This window comes from Botryllus schlosseri, chromosome 15 (assembly GCF_051294905.1).
Source record: "Botryllus schlosseri isolate E-star chromosome 15, Bs_hap1, whole genome shotgun sequence".
NCBI classification, from domain to species: domain Eukaryota; kingdom Metazoa; phylum Chordata; class Ascidiacea; order Stolidobranchia; family Styelidae; genus Botryllus; species Botryllus schlosseri.
Window position 1 is genome coordinate 23328926 of NC_137250.1, and position 17389 is coordinate 23346314.

The 17389-nt window shown below is 40.9% G+C and overlaps 1 protein-coding gene across 2 annotated transcripts in view; it reads right to left on the bottom strand.

The window, feature by feature from the left end:
• The window catches only part of LOC145458069 (transient receptor potential cation channel subfamily A member 1 homolog), a 41382-nt gene extending 24510 nt beyond the window's left edge, over positions 1-16872 (bottom strand). The window contains exons 1-12 of one of the 2 annotated variants that reach the window (XM_080336377.1): positions 15373-16871; positions 15080-15178; positions 12702-12800; positions 12554-12643; positions 9279-9377; positions 9135-9215; positions 6718-6810; positions 6556-6657; positions 6183-6323; positions 3864-4061; positions 2821-2992; positions 2664-2687 (exon numbers count right to left, since the gene is read on the bottom strand). In XM_080336377.1, coding sequence (XP_080192503.1) covers positions 2664-2687; positions 2821-2992; positions 3864-4061; positions 6183-6323; positions 6556-6657; positions 6718-6810; positions 9135-9215; positions 9279-9377; positions 12554-12643; positions 12702-12800; positions 15080-15178; positions 15373-15456 — 1282 coding nt within the window. In that variant the 5' untranslated portion in view covers positions 15457-16871. Of the gene's footprint in view, positions 1-2663; positions 2688-2820; positions 2993-3863; positions 4062-6182; positions 6324-6555; positions 6658-6717; positions 6811-9134; positions 9216-9278; positions 9378-12553; positions 12644-12701; positions 12801-15079; positions 15179-15372 lie in introns of both variants that reach the window. The other variant, XM_080336378.1, reaches the window with a different exon arrangement.
• Between the last annotated feature and the right edge of the window lie 517 nt (positions 16873-17389).

The window sequence follows — 17389 nt, forward strand, 5'->3', positions numbered from 1 at the left end:
CTGCATCTACGGATTCAAGCTCGATGCATCGATATGTCGCTGAAAAGGAGCTACATTCATCATGTATCCTGTGTCAAGATCTTCATCCTCTCTTCAACTTTGAAGACATCCAAAAGATGCAAGTTCAGCAACGTCATGGATACGCAGAAGAGAGTCTGTTACGCCGTAATTGCTTATTCTGTGATCATGATCCGAATTATTTCCCATCCACATGTCATTGCAAAATTCATGGATGTGGCTGTGCTCAAAGCACTTTATTACATGACGCTTATAATTGTTCATTACATCCTAAATCGATTGTTGTTGCCAGTAACAACACAGTTACGGCTCTATCTCCTGCAATTGCCGAGATAAGTTGTCCGGTACATCTGTCCACACCTTTGGTGATAATCACCTGTCTGGTAGCTTCTACCAGTTTTATCACATGTGCATTCCTTATTTCTGAGGCTACCAACTGCCTGTGTACTTTCATTTTCCTAAACCAATTGGTTATCAGTGGTGAACCGCAGACTTTTTTGATGAATACGGCTGCCATCCTTCCCTGCCAGCCTAAATTTGTGCCCATATCCATTAAAGGAATCGGGTAAAGGACAGTCATCAACTTGAATGATGTATTAGCTTCTTGTCACTTTCCTGTTATTGAAAATCTACCCCCAAGCGCAGACATTGTTGCACAATGCACGCACATGCATAATGATACCTGAAGGACGTGTCCAATGTCCACCCAATTATTGATGTAAATGATTTTTACTGTATTATTGGTAACAAGTTCTTATGCGTTACCTGGATTACGAAGTCAGCAGTTACTTCATGATAACTTGGCCATTCTTTTATGGGTTGTGACAAAACCTTTCGAACTAATTAGGTGTATTCCACTGAGGTTAATTTCCTTGATTGCAATAACAAGACTTCTGTTATTGTTGAGAATGTCATGAGACACTATCTTTTCTGCATTTAATGCCAATTTTACTAATCCTAATTGTCAATTCACTTCTAATTCATCGCTCATTGGGGCATTATGTCGATTTTGAATACTTGAATGTCCATGGGCAGCAGATCTGACTTCAGATGACTTCTCACATCTTTGGAGACACTTGTGCTCCTGATATTGTACAATTTTGTGTTCGCAAGATAATTGCCTGCGACGTACTTACGTCGATAAGGCAACCCTTTATTGTATCCTAATCATGCTTCCTGACTGTAATGGCTTGGTCAGGAGAGTGAGGTTTTGTACTGTAAGTAGAACCTACGAACATAATATTCGTAAGCTCATATTCATACAACCACCCTGTGTATTTTTACAATTTTGTTAACATTCATTACCACCGCTCATCAGTTATTGTGACTCTATGTATGTGCTTTGGCAGTTCACAGTTCGTCACAGGGCCGGCTATGTCACGGTGGATATTATTTTCTTTATGGCTCACTCGCCACTTATACTGCTTCGGAGCGCACGTGTGTTCATTTACGTGAGTGACGTGGTGAGAGTAGCCAGCTTTGTTTTGCTGTTGTTGATCTGTTCATTTATTGTTTTATTTACTGGAGTATTTGGTCTTACCAGGATATTACCAGCAATTTTTCAACGGTATTTTAATAAGATATCCGTCCATTTGGAGTTCTTGTTTCGTACCAGTTGAGAGAGGAGATCCAGAGTCAGCCTACTCCAATCACATTCTTCATAAGTCTCTACTTGGAGACGACACCTATAATTGCGATTACAATTAGACTTAGTTCAGTCAAGGATGGTTAATTAATTTATTTTTGATTGCATGTTTCGCGAGGGCGGTGGTTCACATACTAGAATCAATATGAATGTGACAATAAATCGCGCGCAGTGCGAAGAAAAATTTCAAGTGGCATAAATCTTCCCAAAAATAATATCGTTTCCATTGATTCATGAAAAATTTCAAGTCTTCAAAATTCCGGACATTTAGTCATATTTCAGAATTTCCTCCCGGACGCAGTTTAAACGGTGAAAGTCTGGACGTATGACAACCCTAATCTAGGCTACTCCTCGCCATCTCATCCGTGTAAGCGGTGTCTTATAAAAGCATGGAAGTGGGCCGTGCTACAAGTCGGCATCGGCAGCTACGGAATAAAATAAAGAAAATCGGTCTGGTGTAAATGAGCATGGTAGTCGACAAACACCATGAATACCAAATCCGGGTTCGATTCTTGTCGGAGGTTATTCTAGGCTCCTTATCCCCCGCGTCGCTGTTCTTACGGCGACATAAAAGCCGAAAGAAGACACGGTGAAGAATGATATCACACTTGCAAGGAATGGAAAGAGCAACAAAGAACGGCGGAATAGAGACAAACACCAAAGAAAGAACTGCGACATCGCGGGCTCTAGGCCCTGCGGTGGATTCCAGTTTAAGAGACCGCAACAGCAACTGGTCGTCGGCATCCTCCTATACATCTGTTCATTACATCGCATTGTGTCTTATCGCATATTGTACATTGTGTGTGGCTTGTTCAGATAAAAATATATTCTGACGGTTGTCTTGTCTTATCATTCATACTGCTGTGGCGTTATCATGAGTGATACTCAATTCAGAACCGAATCACCCAGATAAAGTCAATTTTTCCCGGCCCAATCTATTATAGTCAGTGCACTGCACAGTGCACACATATCGACACATGATTTAAAAATTCAAACTTACCCACTGTGCCCCGCCTCGGATTATCTGAAAACATGCGTATGGAAAAAACTATTTCCGCGATACAGTAATTCATAAATCGGTATATAGGCTACTTGAACAGCTTCATGGAGGTACAGTACTTCAATATACAATTGAATATACTATTAAATCGGTATACCCGCAATGTCTCGACCTCCGACGCCCTTTTGCGGGAATGAGCGATCCAGTGTTGTAGTCGTAATAGGTGGCATTCGGTTTTCCGACAACGTGGACATTATGGTGTCTGTGCTCGACTCGTTCCAAAAGCCGCTAGAGTACGCGTCGTCCAGAAACGCGAAATAGAAGCGAGCCTGAAAACAGTTGTTTTGTAGCCAAGCCAACTGAAATCTAGATGCGGCCAAAGAGTTGCCAGTGAATTCGGCCTTATTTTAACTAAGTCGTAAGGTTCCGAGTCACAAGTCAATCTTACTTTTATCGCTTCGTTTAAATCATGTTCAACCCACTTTTTTCGACTCTGCTCTACTCTGCATTCATAATATAGTGATTTCACCCACTCCAGTTTCTGGCCCCGATTAAATTAAATTCAATTTATTGCTAACAATTTCATCATTTCAGTACATCACAAGACTGCGATACAATGGAAGATAGAAAGGTGTCGAAACGACTTGGAGTAGTCTTCGAAACCAGACACCCACCTGGCCTAGGCGATGTAAAAAGGAGGCATGCACACTGAATGGGAAGTAAACGAAGATAATTATATAAGGACATACGCGATGAAAAAAGGTGGCCCGTGTCGGTGTCGGTAGGTGAGATCGATAGGTCAGGTCGTGGCCCGGTAAACTAGAGGGCTAACTAGTATTGATTCAGTAGAAATTGTTTGCATTTCGATTTGAATGAATTGAATTTTCAAGCACCTGCACTGCCAGACGAATTACCAATAATGTGGTGACTTTTCTGCGCTTCGAAGTTACGATGAAATGCCTGACCTGGCCGTCCTATTATCAGGAGTCATGTGGCTTGGTCGAGTCTTGCCCAATTACTCGATTAGAAGTCTAGTCAATACAAAAATTGAGTCAAGCCGAGTCGAGCCATTTTTCGTGCTTGAAAAAAAAGACTCGAGTCAAGTCGAGGCACCAAAATGTCGCAACTGGAGTCGAGTCAGGTCTCGAATCATTGCAATGCAACCGTGATCTTTACTGACCACCTCCGCTGAAATCTCACCGTTAGGTTGGGACTCTTCAAGTCCTTCGTGTGGCTCAGTTCGAGGCACTTGTTCATCACGTAGCAAGCCATCTCCGGCATATGGCGGATCATCTCCCGCATCGGAGTGTTGATTTCCTCGTCTTCGGGTTCGCGTCTAGTTACGACCGACATTAATGCCGGCCATCGGTCGTCGTCTAGCAGAGCGCGCACGCTTTCCTGCAAGCAGAGATGTCCGACTTGAAAAATTTCTGATTGTCCAAATCAGATTAGGATTTGAAATATAGTTACACCGTTTTCTCCAAATTAGGCAATAATTAAAGTTACTGAATTCTAGGGTTCTGGTTAAAATCATTTTGCCCTTGATTAAAATCGATTTTAATCATAATTCAAACCGTGATTTTTTTTAATTTTAAATTTTATTTTTTACTCATAATAACAACAACACGAACAAAGGAAAATAGGATGAATGACGACCATGTCAATCTAGGTGATGAAAGATAACGCTAAAACTTTAAACATTTGGGGCTGTGAATCAGTGTTGGGATGAAGTCACTACCTTCGAGTCACGAGTCATCTCGAATCATTGCACATTTTGACTAGAGTCAAGTCAAGTCACTCGATTTTTGGAGGTGACTCGAGTCGAGTCGAGTCAAGTCAAGTCACGAGTCAAGTCACAATTCAAGTCAAGTTGATTTTTCGAAGTACGAGTCATAATTATCATCATAGAATTTTGTTAGCTGTTTGAAAGTTGCCATTTATTTGGAATCGAGGGACGAAGAGTTAAATGAACATGCAAAAGGCGACGTATCGCTCACGCATACGTAGAACTGCTGCTAAAATACGTATAAGAAACTGTATAGCGTCACTATCACCAAAAATATAGAATAGAATACGAAACCTCACAAACGGAATTGATATGAGACCACCTTAAACACCCGTGGGATACAATTTAAGCCTGCGCCGATGGTTGCCGAAGTAATTTAAACTAGATCAAAATTCGATTGGAGTCATACAAGAGGTTTGGTTAAAGTGAGTGAGTACCGACCACAATGAGCAGAGTATAAAACAGACAGAGATACTTTTGCCATTAGATTACTTCACATAGTTTACGACAACGTAAGCTGTAAGCTCCGATCACTTCGTTTGCGGTCAATTTATTTGTGATAAACAATGGAGGCTCAGTAAAACGCACAATCAATGAGACATTGCTCACTCTCAAAGGTCATACCAGCGTATCGCGCACAATCCGAATATATGCAAGATCAGCCATTTTTTATCGTATGACTTGATATTGACTCGTCAATTTTGCTTCGAGTCACGAGTCAATTCTCATTACTGAAACGTCGAGTCAAGTCAAGTCATTTTTACAAAGTGACTCGAGTCAAGTCAAGTCATACGAAAAAGGTGACTCGAGTCTGACTTGAGTCAAGTCATGACTCGAGTCATCCCAACACTGCTGTGAATCATCTTCCAGATAGCTGAAAACGTTCAACCTATGTGGTAATGATGGGTCGCCAGAATCATTACTGATCTGTTCCAGTAGCGAGGAAACTTGTTCAGTCAAATCAGGACCACGCATAATAGTTGCATCTTGATCTTGATCGATAGAGTGGTTTCTGTCGTCAGCAAACTGGATCAGAGATGAGGTATAATCTTTCCAATTCGATAGAGACTCCGGATTGCACTGCGTTTGCGGTATTCCACCAGTGCCTCGGAAATAGCAGCAGCATGTCGCAGACAACTAACTAGTATCCACAACAAAGCGATAACATATTGATTGACTATCGCTCTTTGCTCTTTTCCCGCCTGTCTGTCCAGTAGCTGAACTATACCGGTGCCGGTGATGAGATGCTATCCCCGATACGCAAAAAATGCACATGATTGTCCGATAATAAACCACATTCATGCATCTCGTCCGAAAATATGAAAAAAATAATAATCAATAAAATCAAAATGATAAAATTATAATCAAAAATCAACGAAAAAAAACTGATTTAAATCACACTGATTATAGCGTGATTTAAACCAGAACTATATTGAATTCGCAAAAAGTTGGAAATTAAAATACATTCTGAACTAGGAAGAAATACAACTATAAATGAGTGAAACCAAAATTAAAATTAGAGCGTTAACACATTTCACAAATTAGATTATAATGATGAATAGATTACGGATATTTCGCTCTAATAAGTCTCGTTAAGCACCAAAAATATGTAGGTGGGACCCACGATATTGAATATATTGAATATCGTATAGGCCCCGATCTAGGTGTCCGAGTGTATGTAAGCTTATTGGACGGTTTCGCTCTGAATCAAACATTCGGGAACAGTGACTTACCCGCTTCTGCGTGTGCGTGGCGCATATTAGCGCGGTTTCGCCTTCCTCGTCTTTGAGGTTCGGTTGGATTTGTTCTTGCTTCAGAAGGAGCTTGATGATTTTAGGACTGTCCTTCGATACGGCGACATGAAGAGGCGTTCTCTGTCGTCATAAAGAGAAATAGATGAAATAATACAGAAAAAATTATCGAGACGACAGATATCGCGTCGTCGGGAGAGGCCGTTCACTCTTCAGTAGTACTAATTCTAGTTGCGCATTTTGAAAAGTGAGTAGCTCTAGTTCTAACAATAGTTGCAGGTTTTAAAAAATGAGTAGTTCTAGTGTAGTTTGCATAAGTCTGACACAACACCATCATTTTTTCTGAAACACTTACCGAACTCATGCCTCCTCGCGCGTTGACATCCGCCCCGTTCTCAATCAAAAGATTGCAAATCTCTTCATCCTCGTTTTCGCACGCGAAATGTAGCGGAGTCGCCTGCGAATGAAAACCGAAAATCGAACACGCGACTCGCAAACGTATCGAAATATTTCCGACCTCGTGGTTGCATCGTGCGTTCACGTCCGCGTCCCACATGATGAGAAGCTCGCACGTCTCGAAATTCGTGGCGTGGTACAACCACCAGCTTTCCTGTAATGTAACATCCGACGCGGTTTCAGTATCAGTTATTAATAATTTCCATCATTCCAAAACAACACAATGCGATACAATGAAAAGATTGGAAGGTGTCGAAATGACTTGGAAGAGTCTTTGAAAACAGACATCCACCTGGGCCTTGGCGAAGTAAATACGGGGCATGCACACCGGATAGAAAGAAATATGGGATAATATAAGACAAATAGTGATGAAAATGAATGACGCATGAGCAGGCCGTGTTATTTTTGGCATATGCCAAAACTGCCAAAAATAACTTATTTTTGGCATTTTTCGATTTTTATTTTTGGCTGTTTTGGCATCGTCCTCTAAATAGATAGTTTCAGCCTCGAATTAGTCACAAAAACGCTTTATTTAGGCTAGTTTGTCAAAAGACACCACAAAATGTGCAGCATCCACGTATAATCAGTGCCAACGAACAATAATAAGAAAAAAAAACCTAACGATTTCATAGGTTAATAATATCAAACAAAACCACAAAATGTGCAGTATCCATCGGAATCACTGCCAATGAGCAAAAAAAAGAAAGAAAAGCCTAACAAACACGCTCAACAGCTGATTGTTACAGCTGTTGAATAGACTTAAATCGTTTGCACTGTAAGAGTGCTTCCAAACTCATGTCAGCTAAGTTTCTCCTAAATTCATTTGTCGCCCAGCGAATCTGGGAAATATCGGCTTCAACAGTAGCCGTTGAGGGAAAGAATGTTGCCAGTCATCCACAAAAGGTTTTCAGAGCTTTAAAATCTTTGGAGGGCCGAACCGGCTTCCATGCATCATGAAAATAGATCAATACGCCAGTGCCATCGATCTCATCGCGGAAAGAATTTTCTTCCCGATCCTTTTCCAGGAGTTTCCTGCGTTGTCTCTCAACCCATTCTATTTAGTAGCCCGACTATCATTTCTCCTTCAGTCTACCAATATATTTTCGGAGGACTTCTGTCACTTCAGGTGGCTTTAATATTACCAACTCGCATGGAAGAGTCCTGGGAAGGTTAGATTGTTTACGAACATTGACGCAACAAGACTGTCTGGCAAAACGAGACTATGCATCTCAGAAATAGCCAGACAGTTTGTTGCGTCACCATGTTCAACTCGATCGCGATGCAAAAATCGTGGTTGATTTTGGGCGTTCCAGTTCCATGAGCAGAATACAATTTATATTTTAATAATCAGTACTGCGGCAGCTTCTCATTGATACCCGTTTTATCAAATTTAGCGCTCGACAAGCTGGTCAAAAATGGTCGTAAAATTGCCTTTGGACAAATGGAAAGTATGACGTAAACCAAATGCAGTCAGCCGTTCAATCTCGCTGTACCCACACCATTTAGGACACCATGCTTTCACCCCTAATGGGTGGTCTGGACCCAGATTAAGAAACCTGCCTTTCACAAACGCTCTTCTCGCTTGTAAAGCGGTCATGTTAACACAACACAATGAACAAAATGCACTATTTGGCAGGCCGTGTTATTTTTGGCATGTGCCAAAAATTGCTTATTTTTGGCATTTTCAAATTTTTATTTTTGGCAGTTTTGGCATCTGGCTCCTGAAATGCCAAAAATAACACGGCCTGCGCATGAGTCAATAGGCGAGGTTGATGTGTCAGATCGAGGTCCGGTAATATTGAGGGCTGACTTGTGTTCGTCGCAAAAAAAAATTAAGGGCCCGCGCTAACAAAAATGTTAACAATCACTGGTGTAGTGTTGGAGGTTTATGTAGGCTCCATCTCGCCATCTTATCCGTGTTTTTTTTAGGTATTCATGGTGTTTGTCGACTACTATGGTCATTTACACCAGGCCAATTTTCTTTATTTCGATCCGTGTAAGCGATGTTTTATAAAAAGCCTAAAAGTGGTCCGTGCAGCTGTCAGCAGCTGGAATAAAAATAAAGTAAATTGTCCTGGTGTAAATGACCATAGTAGTCAACAAACACCATGAATACCTAAAAAAAACGGATAAGATGGCGAGAAGGAGCCTACATAAACCTCAAACAACAAACAAAGCTGGTGAATAGCCTTTCGGTATTTGACGACCTTGTTCGGTCGTGTCTGACCTCAGCGGAAAGCGTTTTGAACTCTAGAAAAATACAATTGAATAGCATGTGTAGGCCTATATATAGAAATAAAAAAATACAACAATGTACTTTCCAATTGCTATCTATACTAGTACTAGTTGCCGACGATTACCCCTGACGAGTGTCAGCTGACAATATTCGGGTTCATTTTAATCTGCATATGCTATTCAATTGTATATTGAAGTTCGCTGTACCAATCCAAGAATCTCTTCAACTCTAGAAATACTAACCGGGTTCTGAAATTTCCAGTTGTCCTGACGCGGCACGTCGGTATCGTCCGTGCCTCCCGCCGCCACGTGAAGCGAAGTGAACTGTAACGAGGAAATGACAATTGCAAGCCCCCAAAATATATCATACTAACACCATAAGCTCACCCCCATACTGTCAGTAGCGTTCGGAGAAGCTCCCGCTCGCAGCAGGCAGTCGCAACCGCATAGGAAATTCATCATAACACATTTACGGAGAGCGTTATCCTGCAAGAAGAAAATCGATAACCATAAGCAATGGGTTATTTAAGTTATTTATGCTATCTGTGGTCATGAACTGTGTAAGCCTACGTGATTCCGTGTAATCTTGACCACAGATACAATAATAACACGTTCAACAGCAGCATTAGGGCTGCTACAGTATTTGCAGCAGATTTGGACAACTAGAAGATTTTCAGCTTTTCCGAATTAGATTAAAAGTAGAATTATGGTTACGCAGTGTTTTGCCGAATTAGAATAGAATTAGAATTACCAAATTTACAAAAACTTGGAAATTGAATCAGGTTCAGTTCATTCTCATAAAGCAAGAGAATAACGAATGCCTGTTTACCGAGTTAGGCTCGTTCAGCGAGATACAACCCTACTGTAACATCTTCAGGAAATCCATAAATTAGATTAGAATTAAAATGAGAGCATAAAAACCTTTCAAAAATTTGTATAGAATAGTTCTAGAGAAAAGAAACGTTTCATAAATCAGATTAGATTACCGGCAATTCGTTCTAATTAGTTTTCATTGTTTCAATTGCAATATGACTTTTAAAGGGCACGTCATACATGCTGAGCCGCGCAAGCGGTGTACTACCTAGAACAGTGGTTCCCAAACGGTGGGGAATTCCGCACTGGTGGGGAATTCAATGGTTTCTGGTGGGGAATAGACGCATTTGATCAAAATTATATACAGGACAGTCAGCATCACGGAGACACAAGCGCAATTACCGTTACCAGTTAACTGCTCTGGAATGTATGTATCGAAAATTATATTGCGTATTGTTCACAAAACCTCATTTTCAACTCTGGATGGCCAATGATGGCGTCACAAATGCATCCAGCACGACTAGTTTGACGTGAAATAACGCTTTCGCAAAATTTTGAGCGTTACTGGTAGTGGTTCACAATACGTTTTATGTTGAAGTTATAGGCGATTTTCTTGCGTACTGGTGTGGTTGTGTGTCTTGTGTAGTCAAACCAGCAAATAGCTGCTCTGTGATGACAAAAGTGATGGGTACTGGGGAACAGGACCGTAACTGCCGCACCCCAACCCCCCAAATTGGGGGGCGAGCTCGAAGGGGCCCAAAATTATTTCGTGAATTAACATAAATTAAAGTTAGTTTTTTTTTGGAAATTTATGCCACTTTTTCAAAATGTTCTCGATCTGGGTGTGCGATTTACTATTGCCGAATATCTGATTATTGGGTACCCTTCCCCCACGAAAATACGTAGAATTTATAGAAATGGAGACTTCGGCGTCGGCCATTACAGCGCCACGACGCACCAACGCATATGAAGTTATAGGCCATGTAACATGCAACTCCGAGAAGTGCACCAGAACGATCAGCAGCGAGAAGACCTTGGCCGAGAAGGAATGCCCTTGTCGTGACCGAAAACTTCGATATATATACAATATACATATATGTTTAATTGGCTAAATGGCCTTTCCTAGCGATCTGAACCCCACAGGACAAATGCCATCCCGCAAGGAAAAATAATTTGCCAGTAAAGCAATACCAATTTGAAATCGTGTGTGTCTTTTAATTTAGGCGATTTACTTATATTTTAATATAGTAGATATAGGTCACGAAATAACATAATGTAACGAAGTCAATACACCAAGGGGTCCACCTGAAGATGTTTAATTCTTATTTAGGGGTCCTACCTTTTCCAACACACCTTACTCAGCTTTACCGGTAAATCTGATTACGTGAGCAGAGAGGGGATAAAAAATTGATAGCAAAATATATGCAATTCCCAATCACATCAGCCGATTCAAACACGGATTATATAAATTTTGCGCGCTTCGCGCGTTTAGTCGAAGTCAGGCGACGCACTAAACAGTAAACCCAATGTAGCTGATAAGTTGCAGGGAAAAGCGTACAGGCTCAGCGGGGCTGAGGGGGTGCCGGGGGCCCAAGACCAACGTTGTTTTTGCCGGGGCTGACCAAGTGCTGTTACGGGCCTGGTGAGGAATGAAGGCTCGGAATGAATCTGAAGTGGGGAATGAAGACAAAAAGGTTGGGAACCACTGACCTAGAAGTAGGACGTGATACAAGTCGGCAGATACGGAATCAAAATAAAGAATATCGGCCTAGTGTAAATGACAATTGTAGTCGAAAAAAACATGAATACCACTAACAAACAACAACAATAAATGCAGATATCTCGAAATGAAAATGTTTAAGAATCAGTGTTATTACTGCGGTTGCATTTAAAACAAAAATCAATTCAAAACAAACATGTTCAAAACAAGGCCCTTGTTTAAAACGTGTTTTTATTGTTTTTCTTTGTTTTGTTTTTTAAACCAGGAAGTCACGAATGTTCAAGTGTGACGTCATAGTGGATTGACATTAGCAATTGAAAATATAGGGTAAATATAGCTCCTTCGACGAAATATCTGTACTATTAATGTTGAACCTACAATTTTGAGGGTTCCAACCATCCCCATATCGTATACGTCGTCTATATAGAGTGGTAATTGTCCGTAGGCTCATGCAACATGTTTTTTGGAAAGTATTTACACAATTAAGGCATAATTATAGAACTTTAAAAAACAGAATTAAAAAAAGGCCTTCAAAAGTTTTAAACAACCATTTGTTTTAAATGCAACCGTAGTTGTAACGGACGGGCACTGGCACAATTTATCGCAGTAGCTGATGATTGTAGCAGTACATGTTACACTTCTTGCAGTAATGCTCGACTGCGAATCTAAGCTTCTATGACATCTCTCTGGATATTAGTGCGGAGCATGGACCGGAGCCGGATTGGACATCCGGCCGGATTTTTTCAATTTTGGCCGGACGGGATCGGAGCCGGATCAGTACTTTTTTGATAAGGCCAGAATCTTTATGGATGAGCATGACGTTTGTAACTAAATAACCACCACCCAACCACACGCAAGTAACCGCCAAGCCAGTACGACAATAACGAGCCATATTTATAAATTCACGGAACCACCGTACCGTGTTGGACCGGACTTTTTCATTTTTGGCCGGAACCGGATCGGAGCCGGATCAGAGAATTGAAAAACCGGATCGGAGTCGGACCAGAGAATTTATTGATCCGCTCCGCACTACTAGATATACTAATTTAATGACCATAAAGGCCTATACTTCACATTCATCAATCCATCGGGATGCCTCTATTCTTGCGACACTTTCTACAACACTTACCATATTCTCCTGCGTGCATTTACGCGATGAAACCAGCAATTCCATGACTTGGACATTTCCATACGATGCCGCGATCCAGAGGGCGGTTTGCTGAGATCCCAACAACGTTCATTGCTAGTAATCATGAATGCCTAACGTCACGATTTACCTGCATAATGCGGCTGACGTTACAGTCAGCGCCGTAATCCAACAGCAGTTTGCAAAGATCGACATTGTTCAGTCTCGACGCGACCATCAACGCCGTTTCCTATGATATAGCGGTGGAGTATTAGTAACAAAGCAAAGAGAACTTATTGCATCGCGTTTATGAGTGAAATTGTCATAAAAATTGGCGAAAATAGCGCCTGCAATATATACTAGTCAGCGTTCAAATTTACCGGAGTACGATCTGACGTATCGACCCCGTCTTCCGTCATTTGCCACCTCGCTTTGTCGCTTGTCCTTTTGTGTCATCTTCTCTTACTTTTCATTCAGTGTGCATCAGTGTTGGGATCAAGTCACTACCTTCGAGTCACGAGTCATCTCGAGTCGTCGCACATTTTGACTCGAGTGAAGTCAAGTCAATCGATTTTCAAATGTGACTCGAGTCAAGTCAAGTCACTCGTTTTTTGGAGGTGACTCGAGTCAAGTCGAGTCACAAGTCACGAGTCAAGTCACGATTCAAGTCAAATTGAATTTTCGAAGTATGAGTGGTGATGCAAAGTCATTTCATTCTGCTGACTGGATTAAGGACAAATGAATTGGCCATCTTGAATCAAATAACGAATATAAAGTTAAATAGGCCTATGCAAAAAGGTGCCGTATCGCTCACACAAACAGCTGAACAGCTGATGAAATACGTGTGTAACTGTATAGCTACATGCTACAGTCTGATTTTATCAGCCAATATAGAGGATCGAATACGAAGCCTCGAGAAGTTGAAGAAATTGATGTGGTACAATACACTACCCAACTACACATCCGTGAGAATATAAAGGCATAAACTATATTCATTCGATTTAAATCATACAAGATGGTTGGTAAAGGTGAGCACTGCGCAACGTAAGCACTGAGCCGTCTGAAACAAAGATACGTTGCTATTATATTAATCTGTTGCTACTATGATAACGTAGGCTGTGATTGTTTCGTTAGCGGTTAATTTATTTGTGATGGGACAATCGAGGATCAGTGAAACGAACAATCAGTCAATGACTATGGTTGCTTTCACAAGTGACACCGGCGTATCGCGAACAACCCGAACATAAGATAGGGTGATTTATTCGACACAGTTTACTTAATGACTTGAAATTGACTCGTAAATTTTGCTCCGAGTCACGAGTCAATCCACATTTCTGAAGCACCGAGTCATATCAAGTCAATTCATTTTTGCAAAGTGACTCGAGTCAAGTCAAGTCATACGAAAAAGGTGACTCGAGTCTGACCCAAGTCAAGTCATGACTCGAGTCCTCCCAACACTGGTGTGCATGCCTCCAATTTACATCGCCTATAGGCAAGGTGGGAGTATGATTTCAGAGACTACTCCAAGTCGTTTTGACGCCTTCGTTTCTTACATTGTATCGCAGCCTTGTGGTGAATTGATCGGATAAAATTGTTAATAATAAACTGAACTGTATCACGGTAACTGAGTTTACTTTCGATAATTGCACCCATTCGCAACGTCATTAGCAATTTTGCGTACGTCGTGAAGTTGCACTCTGCAATTTCGGTAGTATCACCCCCGATCAACTGCTAAAGTAGGTTATGAGACACTTCGACAAAATCTACTATACGAAACTTGAGCACTTAGGCGTACTTGGGTTCTTTTCAAACTTTCATTTTCTAATATTGACATGTCGCTATGTGTCGCTATGCCGCTGTCGTATGGAAATAGCTAATTCTGCTTTTACTTGAGCATAAATTTACTGCTACTTCTGCTGGACTATAGGCCTACCAACGCGACTACTTTTACAGCCTGTGCAAATGTATAAATCATGTCTGCCAGACATTGACAACTAGATACTTGTACTTGTCAAATTGATTATAAATAGAGTGAAATGCCGGTGTAATTTTATTTTTAGTACCATTTGTGAGATATTTCTACGCTCTCATTTTAATTATAATCTAATTTCTGGTTTTTATGAAAATGCTACAGGAGAACTGTATCGTGCGGAACGAGCCAAGCTTGCTGTAGAGACATTTGCCGTAATCATGCTTATGAGAATCAACTCTGAACTTGATTTCTCGTGTATTTGTATTTCGAATTCAGGAATTCTAATTTTAATCTAGTCTAGAAAACATACGCCTACAATCCTAATTCTTATGTAATTTAGAAAACAATTGTGTGGCTAATTCTAATTCTAATCTAATTTAAAGAAATTATGTGACTATATTGATAATCTAATTTGGAAAAGCTGAAAATTTGCTAGTTGCTCAACTCATTTCTCTGCACAGGCTATAGTATCGGCATTGATATCACAGCTGAAAATGTTTCACATAATTCGTCGTCAAGTGTCATACTGTATAGTTTGTCATGCGACTCATGCTCACCCAGTGATACTTGCTGTCAACGTCAACTTGATTGCTTTCCAAAATTTCTTTCACTTCATCCTCGTGGCCGTTTTTGGTAGCAAGTACCAGATTGCGAACCTGAATAAGCACATGCGGACCTATTTTGATTTTGTCGGGGTGACAAATTGAATATAACGCCCGTTAATTAGACTTTGAACCGGACCTGCGTTCCAGGTTCACGGTCAATGCATTCAAATCCAGATAACCAAATGCATTGATCCACCAAATTTGAATTCAAACATCGCTAGTATTAAGCCAAGGAATTAACTCACCAGTCGTCTTTCCTCCGGTCGCATTTCAAGTGGAAACCACGGCCCCTTGTCCAAATTTTCATCATCCAAAGACTGAGAATCCATTACGAAATCGGGCTCTTCCAAACTAGAGCGAATGAGTCACTGCCGGAAGGACGTGACGAAGGTTAATTTGGGTAAAGCAATTGCCTGTCAAACGAGAGCCAAACCACCTATAACTATCACCAGGTTACGAATTTATATACTACCTCACGTGATGCGATGCTATCCTACCCCGAACAAAGTTCATTACTCAAAGCCGAGTTGGCCATCAGGGTGACTCCCAGCACGATTCACGGATCGACACTATGCAGTATCGATGTCAAATGACTAAACGACTAAACGTGCGTAATGAGTCGCTTTCATCGAACCCCGCAAGTCAAATCCAACAGTTGAGAGCATGATATCGAAACCAGCGGTTTGTTATTTTCACAGTCATCAACAATTTCAATATCGCGATTCGTTGATTGGTACTCGAGAGCCGATAGTTCGAACTCGACGGAGTCAGGGCCAAGGCATTGTAGCTCAGAACTAGTGTGCAAGACGTCAGGAAATTCAATTCATCACTAGTCGTTTTATGTTATCCCTTATTCCTTTCCATCCAATGTGCAATGTGCATGCATCTTCTTTACATCGCCAAGGATCAGGTGGGGGTGTCTGATTTCAAAGACCACTGCAAGTCGTTTCGACACCTTGCGGCATATGCACATCATTCACTCATGGTATGCATATGTAGCCTATAGATCGTGTGTATATATATCATGAGTCGGTGTATAAGCCGAAAAAACATCAAGGACAAAAATAAACTACGTATAACCAGGGGCGTAACAGGCTAACAGCAGCCACTTGGCGCTTATGACTCTGCGCCATGTTCGGCAGGCTTCTTCTGAGGGGCATCAATGTGAGGTGATGACTTTTTTAGTCAACACAAGATTTCCAGTAAATATAATGGAAAAGAATGAAACTATTTAAAAATTTGGGCGGCACCATTTTCAACGAAAGCCACATGCTCCTACACCACTGCTGCGTATAACCATCTACACTGCTTTCAATTTATGTATGACGTCGGTAACAGTTTCCAACTCATTGCAGCATGGCGTTCGTATTTCACCGCTGGTGGGAGCCCCGAACGACCGTATCGCTGCAAATGTATTGTCTGTTGATTGCGATTCTAGTTCAATAAAACCTGACTCTGTGTGTGTGTGTGTCTCTCATTAGTGGGGTTGGGCATAATCGAATATCTGAATGATTCGATTCAGTATCGAGTATGAGTGAATCGCTTTATAATAGATTCAAAAAAGCCCTACTTGATCACCTCTTCTCGTTACACTAACACTGTTGCCCTACCTCGCCCAGACATCGCTTCATTGATCATTTGTTGCCATCGTTCAATTTTTCTTCTATTTTATTTTTTTAACTACCATAACATTTTTTACAGCCAGACTGTTTAGAGTCAAGTGTACCTGTTTGATGCTGGTGTGATCAGACTAGATGACTCTCCAACTCTCCAATACTAATCCCAAATTAATTATGACTGGTCAAGCGATGTGCTTTTGCAAATCAATGAAATATCTAGGAATTTTTATTGACCATGACCTCAGTTGGAATACCCATACAAGTCATGTTTCGTCCAAGATCTCTCGCAATACTGGTGTCTTGTGGCGACTAAATAGAATTGTTCCTAGGCCTATGCTCAGAAGTCTTTATTTCTCCATTGTTCACTGCCATTTGCAATATGGTATTATTATGTGGGGATCTGCAACCCAAACTATTTTGAAAGCATTGCAAGTACTGCAGAATAAAGCCATTCGGGCCATTGCTGGATTGACCATCTATCATCGCTTATCTCCGTATTATAAGAAACTTCGCATTCTTAAAGTTGAAGACATATATATTTTTGAATTAGCTAAGTTCATGTATAAGTTTAACAAACAAGAAGTTCCAAATTCACTTGTAAACTACTTTGAATATTGCATGCATATACACAACCACGGTACTC